The sequence below is a fragment of the Myxine glutinosa genome, chromosome 14 (genome assembly GCF_964187855.1).
Source record: "Myxine glutinosa chromosome 14, kmMyxGlut1.1, whole genome shotgun sequence".
Taxonomy (NCBI): domain Eukaryota; kingdom Metazoa; phylum Chordata; class Myxini; order Myxiniformes; family Myxinidae; genus Myxine; species Myxine glutinosa.
Window position 1 is genome coordinate 83,279,695 of NC_136274.1, and position 11,095 is coordinate 83,290,789.

An 11,095-nucleotide genomic window follows, 5' to 3' on the forward strand; every position below is an offset into this window, starting at 1 on the left:
TAAAACTGGTAATGCCCAATTGGTTCTCCATATGCCAGTCCATATATTGTGGTTCACTCCCAATATACCCGAGTGATAGGATGAGTTACACCCAACCATCCCTAAAACCATCCCCAAAAGATGAGCAAATTAAACGAAAAGTTCAAATTCACACTTCAAAATAAGCGGTGAGCTACACTCGCTCGTGCTTTCCAGGCCGTCACGGAAGTGCTTTGAATGGTCGTGCGAGTAGCCCATGACCTCTTGGCACCACTTGCAAGTGGAAGCGTAGCGTCGGTTAGCAGTGCATGGGGGCGCAGCGTCATGTGAAATTTAATCAAAGTTGTGAAACGTGGTAGGACCTGCAGCGATGGTATTTATCCATTTCCAAGGAAGCAGCGAGTCATTTACAATTCTCGGGGACAAGGGGTCATCCATCTATCGAGTGAGCAAACATGGTCAAAATTATGATGGCCATCCCCTTCACATTCTCCATGGATGCCCCCTCATCTCCCATCAAACAACAACAACAACATGCATTTTAAAGGCCATTTTCCCTGCTAGAGCGGGGGTTAGCCTTGCGGTCCCCATGACAATCTTCTCCATTTTGCCATATTTTCTGCATCTCTCCTTGTTAACCCCCTTGCCCGCATTTCTTCTTCCACCATCTTTAGCCAAGTCTTTCTCGGTCTTCCCCGTCTTCTACTTCCTTCTACATTCATTTCCATCACTCTTCTCAACCAGTCACTTTCATCCTTCCTCAACACATGACCGAACCATCTCAACCTGTTCCTCTTCACAGCATCAATCACAGGCTCTATTCCCATCATCTTTCGCAATTCATCATTTGTCTTCCTCTCTCTCAACGATACTCCGCACATCCGTCGAACCATTCGCATTTCCACCCTTTCCAACCTTCGTTGCTGCTCTACGTTCATTACCCATGTCTCGCTCCCATAAATCATAACATTTCTCACACATGCAGCTAACACCTTTCCCTTCAGCTTCAACGACAATCCCTTCATCATCAGCACGCCACTCAATTCCCGAAACTTCTTCCATGCACATCTCACTCGAGCAACCGTTGCCGAGTCTGATCCACCTTCTCCATTCAGCATGTCTCCGAGGTAGCAAAATGTTTTCACACCTTCCAGCTTCACGCCGTCTCCAAGATCCAACTCAACATTTCCTCCATCTGCAGCTCCCTCTGTGCACACCTTACATTTGAATGTAGCTGCCACACTGGTTAATAACCCTCTCAGACCACTACATTTTTGATGAACCCACTCAGCGCACATTGTACACTGAATGGAGTTCACTCCGACACCCTTCCTACACACAGCACAGGGCCACTTCCCAGTTCTTTCCACCTCACCACATGCTTTACCACTTGCCATCACCTTCGTCTTTCCGATATTCACCTTCAGACCTTTGTCTCCATACATTCCTTCCACGTGTTCATCTTTTCCTTCAGTCCATCCATACTTTCCGCAATCAACACCAGATCATCTGCATACAACAACTCCCACGGTAAACCCTCCTTTACGTTCTGAGCCAGCACCTCCATCACAGCTACAAATAGTAGTGGACTTAGTACCGACCCCTGATGCACTCCCACCTTCACCTCAAACTCACCACTGTTCCTGTCCTTCGTCCTTACAGCTGTGCGCGCTCTTTTGTACATTGCCATCACTACTCTGATCAACCATTCCTCCACTCCTAACTTCCTCAATGCCCATGTCAATACTTTGCGTGGAACCCGATCGAATGCTTTCTCCAGATCAACAAACCCAAGAAACAACTTCTTCCTCTTCTCCATGTACTTCTCCTGCAACTGCCTCACAATGAAAAGCGCGTCTGTCGTTCCTCTTCCTGGCATGAATCCAAACTGCATTTCGTCGATCTTCACTTTCTTCCTTATCCTCCTCTCCAACACCCTTTCCAATACCTTCATTCCATGCTCCAATAACTTTATCGCTCGGTACGAGCCACTCTCCAGAGGGTCACCTTTCCCCTTGTATAGAGGGACGAGGGTACTCAGTTCCCAATCCACTGGAATGCGGCCTTCTTTCACCACCAGATTACAGATCTCTGTCATTCTCTTCACACCCCAACTTCCTGCTGCCTTCAACATATCTCCCACAACTCCCGTCGGCCCTCCCGCTTTTCTACCCTTCATTGCTTTTATCGCTTCCTCAACTTCCTTCTCAGTTATCTTCTCTGCCGGTCCTAAAACTGGGTTACTCTCTATGTTGCCATCCCATTCATTCTCTGTATTTAACAGCATTTCCATATATCTTCCATATATCTTCCATATATCTTTCCATATATCTTCTCTCATATATCTCCTCAACTTCCTTCTCAGTTATCTTCTCTGCCGGTCCTAAAACTGGGTTACTCTCTATGTTGCCATCCCATTCATTCTCTGTATTCAACAGCATTTCCATATATCTTTTCCATCTTCCTTTAATTCCATCTGGGTCGACAACGATTTGTCTCACTTCATCCTTCAAGCAACTCACCCCCATCACATCACACCTCTCTTTCGCTATCTGCTTTGCAATCCTGAATACTGCTTTCTGACCCTCTTCCGAATCCAAGCGTTCTCCGAACATTTTCCTACATGCCTCCTGCGCCTTTGCTACCTCTTTCTTTGCAGCCTTCCTGGCTGCCTTATAACTTTCATGCTCTGCTGTTTCTGCTCCCGTACCCTTCGCCTTCTGCCACTCCTTGAACTTCTTCCTCTTCTCGTCAATCCTCGTTCCAACTTCATCATCCCACCACCATGTTTCCAAGTGCCTCGGTGGTCCTTTTGTCCATCTCCCATTTGTCCATCTTTTGTCCATCATCATCTCCCATCGCCCTTATTTATTTTCTCCAAATTTATCCCTTCCTCATTGTGCCTACTCAATAATCAGATGACCATCTGATGTTAATGTTTGTAATTTCATACATTCGAATATTCCTTAGCCTTTGTAATAAATACTGAATGAGTGACTTAAATGGCAAAAGTAGAAATTGACAACGAATGTGTCAATGGATACGCCTCCGCCCACATTAGATGTCAACCACCTTACGTTTGACCTCAACAAAGGTCAGATGAAAAACGAAAGGTCCTCATAGAGGGAGAGAGAGAGAGACAGAGAGAAGACAGATAGGAAGGAGGGAGACATCAGATGTTTCTTACTCTATTTATGGTCTACAAAATGATTTTCAAATGGCACTTGACCCTTTTAACCCAAAATTTAATCAGTTCATCTTTGTATTACACTCCATAGTTATGCCAAGTTCGGTCAAAATCCCATTTGGCGGTTCACAAGTTATTGCAGTTCGCAAGTTATTACGGTAACGGAAATCTGCTACTTTCACTTTCAATCTCGCATAACCTTTGACCCTTTGAGCCTAAAATTGAAACTCATCTTTGCATCATAACACACTTTGTACCGAGTTTGGGAGCAATCTCTTCAGTGGTTCACAAGTTATCACGGTAACAAAAATTGATCACAGACGGACAGAAGCATGAACTATCTGAAAAAATAATTCCTTGGGCACCTTCGGTGGTGGAGACATAAAAAAAGAAAAGAAAGAAAAAAAGCAAGCCTCGGAAAGTTGTGTAACCAAAAGGTTTTGGTTAAAATTCACCGATTAACTTAATATGCAGAACTATGGTTGGAACCGCGGCGCAGTCATACGAAAGACTACAAATGGTACGTGCTGCTTCCTTGCTTGATGCTCAGCATTTAAAAAGTATGGGGCACGGACAAACAAACTTATGTTGGTAATCGGAGCACAGGGTTTAATAGGCCTAATGGTCTCCGTCCTACATTGAAGTTCCATGTAAGGGAACTCATATTATATTATGGTACGCGTTGATGCTTATACGGGACAGCAAAACTTACCTTTCCATGACAGGAGACTGATTAAAGAGTTAAACACCTGAAAACCGAGCTACGTGCAGAAATTGAGTTTGAAGCCCTGTTGCTTACATACCAGAAAATAATTCGTTTGGGGTTCGCCGAAATACGAGATCGCGGCATTTTTAGGCCTTACTTGCACAACTTTTCATTGTGCTGTGTGCGTGTGTGCGAGCGCACGCACACACACACACACGCACGCTGCAAAGTTTAAAAACAAAACATTTTTTCCAACAGTTCATCATCTTATAACTTTGCTGCAAGATGAAAAATGTAAATTGTTTATCAGGCGTTAAAAAAAAACCAGTTAGAATGTGACAACAACAATTTGTAAACTCAATCCTGCAAAAACATCAGGACCTCATAAAATCAGCACCCGAAGAAGGCCGCAAACCTGGGGTAAAAAAAAAAATCAATGCCACGGCGCCACAAACACGGTGTCGAGTTCCGAGGTGAGATGCACGAGCATGAAGTTGCACGAAGAATTACACGTCATTAAATGCATGCATGTTACTTTGTCATTGACCTCCTCCCCACCCCCCCCCCCCCCCCAAACGTGAAGCGAACATGGAATGGGAAGAGATGGAGGAGTGGGGTGGAAGTAGGATGCAAAGTGATAGAGGGGCGAGAGCGCTAAAGGGGGCGCAGATTTTGTGACCGGGCAAGGCGGCACATCCCGCGTAATGCGCTCGTACAGCGCGCGCGCACACGGCTGGCGTTGCGTTTCAGGCGGCGCAGAAATTCGAGCGGCCCGCTGCCAGCCGACATTAGGTGCGCAACAAAGCGTGGCAGTGTGTTTTTGCCCCCCGGCAAAACGCAACCGATTTAAAAGAGAAAGGGTGGGAAAGAGGGCAAGGGTGAGTGCGAAAAGTGAGTGAGCCACGAGTGTGGGCACCATCCAAAGCAAACCGCCGGCGGTACACGGTGTGTCAGACGAACAAAAATGGCAGAAGAGAAAGCAAAATAGAAGCTCAAAAACAGCGAGCCCTGTTAAAGAACTTTAATTGAGCAAATCATTTCAAAAATGGAGACAAGACACCAAAACTGGATGCCCATAATCAAAAAGGCCCCCCAAACCCAAATCGATTTCCACATCGAGGGAGGGGAGTCAAATAAACAAAGTAAAACATATAAAGCTAGGGATGGGGATGGTAAAAATTGAAAAAAAAGATAAAAAGTATCACAAGAGACCCTGGCGCTTCAAGTCTTCAAAAGTTTTGCGGTTAACCACGTTACCGCTCGAATCTTCAAACTCTTCCTGAAAAAGAAAAGAAAAGAAGGTGATCGCCGCTGCACAATCTCAGGCTCGTGAGAATGACCCACAATTGCTCCCCCCCCCAAAGAGTAGCCGCCCGAGGCAAATTGTGTTAATGCGAGTCCCGACCTTCCCAAACCCAACCACCCTCCGTCGCATTCTACTCAGTAATGTTATTACATCGGAGGCCTGAGCATAAGGTCACGACCAAGACCGTGACAAAAAAAAGTCACCACCACCTTCCACGTTTAATGTGTTCAAATGTTGCCGGAACATACATGATCCAAGACAAATGTTCCTGGTATATACTTCAAAAGTCTCTGTCAGTGTACATCAGGGAATGGTGGAAATGCAGAGTGGCTACGAGAATGCAAAATGGCTTCACCGAGGTTTGCACGAGAAAGCTCAACGAATCACCTCTTCTGAACAACAGCTTGTTTCGTTAATGAATCACCTCTTCTGCTCGATGAACACCAATAATAAACCAAAGCTGTTGCAGTTAGGGTCCGAATCGAGTCAAATCGGTTTCCAGTTGGACAAGGATGCAGGAGAAAGCAAAAAAGGATCCGAGCGCTGCGATTGCAATGACAGCGTGATGTACAGAGGAACGATTCGTGAACATACCACGATGGTAATGAAGGGATGGTGATGGTGGTACAAGGGGTACAAGGAGGGGTTGGAGGGGTGGGAGGGAGAGGGGTAATGGAAATTGAAAAGATGAAGAGGAATCAGCAAGAGATGGGAAGACCAAGGGAAGATTCAGGAGATGAAGATGGAATGAGAGAGGCAGCGGACGTGGATGTGATTGGGATCAGCTGTGGTAATCAAAGCTGTCAGCGGCGCGGCGGTAACCTGACACCCGATTGGGCGCGATGCAGGAGAGCCCGCCAGTCCAGCGTGCAGGAGAGGGCCTTGCGAGCTGTAATTTTACGTGTCGGCTTACATTTAAGGCATGTAAGCACATTATTTCACCACGGCCCATGGCCACAAAAGTTTCCAAGGGATGTTGCGGGAGTAACCTCAGACCCTCCTTTTCTCCACTTTATCTCCACAGGTGGAATGTGTCACCAGCGAATGCTTTTTTTTTCTTCTTCTTTTTTTTTTTTTAGCTCCTTCCCTCCCTTGCCACTCAAAATATCTAGTTGCAAAGTAATAGAGGTGAAAAGAAAAGAATACACACTTTTCTTCAAAAGCTGGAAATATCTTCAAAGGCTGCACACGATGGGGTATTTAGATGGTCACGATTCCCTAATTAGAAAGTGGAATTTTTTTTTTTTAAAGAAAGTAGAACATGTTACTCGCCACATTTGCTTCAGTTGTGATGTTGAAGGTCGACGCCGAAAAGCAATAGTTCAAATGCGATGACGACCAATGCTGGTCAAGGCATTCTGGGTAAAATCAAAATGGCAGCCAACAGTCTTGTGCTCCACGGACCCATTAGATGCATCATCGAGTTCCTTGCACAGGAGAACATTAAGGAAGTTGAACTTCACAGCAGGTAATCTACACCATTTGGTGGCACAGGCCTTTCACTCAAGTGTGTTTAAATGATGGAGGAGCTTGTAAAAGGCCACACGTTCGTGAGCGATCGAGAGCATCCTCACGTGCCACCACCTGACGTCAATCAGGCAACCATTAAACGTGTCGAACAGATAATTTTGGAGAATCACCGGAGCGCCACTCAAAAATTGCAGAAAAAATGGATGTCAGCTTTGGAAGTGCAAAACACACGATCACTTTCCATTTAACTTTTCCAAGGTGAGTGCAAGGTGTGCACCAAAGAATCTTGTGAAGCAGACCTCAAAAGGACCCGAGTAATCTCGTAGAGGTGGGTTGGGAACCTCCAAATCAATACCACCCCATACCAGTCCAAACATTCCACGTGATGATTTTCATTCTCTTGGACTATTCAAAGAACATCTTGGAAGCAAAGTTTGTGAACAATTAACATGTCAAAACACGTATCGTGAAACGGCTGCGTACCCAGCCCAAATATTTATGCGCAGGTAGCATCATGGTGCTGCCATATCGATGGGGGTAACTGTGTACGTGTAAGCAGAAGACCTTGAGAAATAGGTGACATCTCATCAATGTCATCAATGTCAAAATAGGTGACATCCCGCCCCTCCCCGAGTCCCGACTCCATCAACTACATCCTTCGTATGAACTACCTTCGTATGCTGAAAACGTCCTCAACACATTCCTTGGTAATAAACTGTTGGACATTTTCTCCAAATTTGTGATTATGGGCACAGCATCGTCTGTCCAGCTTACCGTCATAACTATCCCAGTCTCAAATAATCTCGCAACACAAGATTGTTTCTAGATTGCGTCGCCTTTTCCAAGCATTTCCATCAACAGCATGTTGAAAGATTCTTCAAATTATATGGAATAGTTTATTCTTAGCACCTTCTGTGGCATCCTGGTGCAAAATATTGGGGAAAAGCCCCAAAGTAACAGAGCTAGGATACTTGGTGTGTTTGCAACAAAGAATTGGGATGGACAAGTGGAAAGATTATAGAAAGGTGAGGAGGCTCAGGGCCTGGCAGTTACAAGCAGGCAATGGGATTTGGAGAGGAGAGCAAAGGTTAAAATAAAGCGGCCGTCGTGGCGAAGCGAAATTAATGGGAATGGCTGCAATAAGGAAGTTCTTACCTCTGTATCTGGTTGCCATCTCTCTTCGGCTTTACTCTGTTTCAGTTTTGCCCAGACTGTGATTGCAAAGTAGAGAAAGAGAGGTTGTTTGCATCCCATGCTTTGTACATATCATTCTTTAAACAGCCTCACTTGCATTGATATCCACGACATCCCGCTACCATTTTCAAACCTGAATGGCGTAAACACACATAAGCGCCCCCTACTGGGGCACAAACGATGTACGGGTGGGAGATAGGGGCAATTTGCCCTTCCCAAATTATGTAAAACGGATTATGTATCGGCCATGTGTGCACACACAATCCGGCAAGAGGACACTTACGGGTAACAGCATCTTCGATGTGGGTGATGTTGGCAAAATGAGCGGTGTTTGGAATTCCCAGACAACGCATGCCATGTGCGTGACGCCATTCCTGATGAGGGTTGGGGAGGGGGGTGGGGAAGGGGGAGATCATAAAACGGTGTTAGACTGTTATTGGGTGGGAGAGTAGTGGCTACCCCTATACCCTCCAACAGCTCTACTCCAAAATAAACACACAAAAAAAATATCGAAGTCCACAAGGCAGCATTCCAGCAGCAAGTGTGCCCGGCAGAGGGTTTACAAAAGGCCCAAAGGAGGGTGCGTAGGTGGGTAAACTTCATCTTTTAGTCCCATGGGATACCATGTGGCAAACGTATGGGGAAGGAGGACGGGTCAGCGTCGGAAGTCACAGCGAGAACAAAATGAAACGAGCAGAGAAAGAAAAATATGAAAAATAAAATAAAATAGATACGAAGAAATGAACAGACGGAACACAAGAGAACAGGAAATTAACAAGGAAAGCGTGGCAGGCCCTGGCGCTTCAGCCAATAAAGGGCACGACCCCAGGCCAAGGGTCAAACAGGGAAGAAGAGCATACGCAAGGAGGTAGAGGCGTGCACAAATGGGTCAACCTTTTGCCCTACTCTCTTAACAGTTTTATATGTGAATGAATGAATGAATATGAATGAATTAGTTTTATGAAATACAGAATTATGATTGAACTCTTTGGTCGTTTGAAATAAGTATTCCTCAAGTTAGTTGCACTAGAAATATATTTGCTATATCCCAACCCATGATGATGTCACAACTTAACTTCCACTCCCTTTAACTGTTGTTGTTATAACTGTTGTAAAAGTGATGAGTATTCTTAAATTTGCACAAGTATAGAGTCAAAAAACAAACTCGACAATCCATTGCCAATAACGTAGTAAAATTAGGAGACAATCGAGATGTTCTCACGACACTCACAGCAAAATGCCTCTGAAAGGCCTTGGGGCCACGGTACGTTTGGTTGCCACAAATCTCACAGGTGAAGTTGATGTTGAGCCCATGCAGCTTGTACAGCCAGTAAGGGATTGGCTGTTCACAAAATGTCAGGGTTAAAGTTGAATGATCACCTATCATGGACCAAATACTGTACATACTTCTTTTTGGATAGCAAAATATTAACATTGGAAAGAAGATGAAAATAATCAAGTAAGGTATCTTCTTCCACCTTGCCATCCCAGCCGAGTGGCAGGTTTTTCGGGTTATATATTATTTCGTTGCTTTCTTCATCGCTGTCGCTGTCACTGAAGTGCTCTTCTTCCTCATCCTCCCTCTCTCCCCCAGTGCGGGCCTGCTTCCGCTGGACGTTCTCTCGTGTCAGCTGTCGCTGCTCCTGTGATGTAATAAAGACATGTGCATTCAATTTATTATTCACAACGTATCATATAAAACGTTCGTACGAATTATGACTCCTCGAGTACTCAAATCACTCGGCTACCAAGGTCTACCCCATTTGTATTTTTTGGACCATTCCTTCTTTTAGAGGAGGCAGCAAGGCAAATGTTCCTTTTTTGCACGAGCGGTTGCAATATTTAAGATCGAGATGCTTCTGGGCCAGTACCCTGGAGGGATTCCAAATTCACAATTTGGGTTGAGGATAGTCGATAGACCATTAGAAAATAAAACGTCTACGGTTCATGGACAATCGTGTGCACGAATCACATGGAGAAAAAGAACATCATGAGTCTACATCAATGTACTTTTACAGGAACTACAAACACACGAGTAGGCAAATCAACACAGCAAATAGGATTTGCACATGGTCGGAGTCACAGCATCACGAGACAAGTGCTCCGATGGGATGGTCTTGAAAACGGGCCAATCTAAGACCTATTTCGAGCTCTGACAAAGTATTAATGTCCGAAAGGCCAGCTTGTCCTCACTTCCCACGGCAGTTAGCATATCTCGATCAATGTAGTTTTGATTTCATCCATCGTTGTACCTGTCCCGTCAATAGTCTTCACGATCAAGACTAGTTTTTCATTCAATCCAAGACGTCGTCTCGTTAAGACCCATCTTGGTGTCCATGCAAGCAGCCATCTATTTATTGTGTGCATAAAATGGGAGCATTTCACTCCCACCTCCTCTCCACCACCACACCCATCATAGGCCCCAAATATCCTTTTCCCCCTTTACTCCTTTTTACTCTCAAGCTTAAAAATTTCATTTTCACAAATGTATGGTTAGTTATAGCAAAAGACCTCATTGTGCACCACACTGCACAACCACTTTTACCGCTTACGTGTGCTGAAGACCTAAATTGCACACCTGCGCAAACAAATGGCAATCCTCGCAACCAAACTAAAAAAAAAACAAAAAAAAAAAACAACAACTTAGGAAGACACCTGAGGGCGACAAACGAAACCCATGAAGCCCTAACAAATCTTAGTGGAGTGGGAACATCGTGCAAAGTCGTAGTACACACAGGCAAGCAGGCCCTCCGGCTCTTCATCTGAACACACACGCACTTTCTCAGCCGATTGTGTGGCTCAAACGTTCCTATGGAGGCGACCTCCAGCACGTGAGGCAAACGATGGTACTTGCTGTCAGATACTAAGGCAAACCCCTACATCAGCTATTCTCGACACACTTTATGAAACCAAAGCCAACTGTATCAATTAAAAAGGCGAATTAATTCCACCCCCGTCCAACACTCTTCCACCTTAGCTCCTTGTGCCACAACTGTTGTCGATCTTTTTCAACCTTAGTACTTCCATCATGTCATTTTCTCTTCAATATTACACATCATCTCAAGTTTATTTGCTTCATTCAGTTTTACTTTGGTTTAAAAAAAGGCAAACGATTCCATGGCTTTCATCACATACATAGTATGGCTGCCTGCTGTCTTCAAAACCCTGGTGTTTACCTTTAGGATATACTCGATGTGATAAACTAACGGTGACCAGGCAAAGAAATACAAAGGCAAGACGAGCAGAGGTCGAG

At 44.9% G+C, this 11,095-nt stretch overlaps 1 protein-coding gene across 1 annotated transcript in view; it reads right to left on the reverse strand.

The window, feature by feature from the left end:
- Positions 1–4,878: 4,878 nt before the first annotated feature.
- The window catches only part of SF3A3 (splicing factor 3a subunit 3), a 41,834-nt gene continuing 35,617 nt past the window's right edge, over positions 4,879–11,095 (reverse strand). The window contains exons 13-17 of the mRNA XM_078768464.1: positions 9,321–9,485; positions 9,074–9,184; positions 8,126–8,216; positions 7,804–7,859; positions 4,879–5,151 (exon numbers count right to left, since the gene is read on the reverse strand). Of these exons, the coding sequence (XP_078624590.1) occupies positions 5,074–5,151; positions 7,804–7,859; positions 8,126–8,216; positions 9,074–9,184; positions 9,321–9,485 (501 nt within the window). The 3' untranslated portion in view covers positions 4,879–5,073. The remainder of the gene's footprint in view (positions 5,152–7,803; positions 7,860–8,125; positions 8,217–9,073; positions 9,185–9,320; positions 9,486–11,095) is intronic.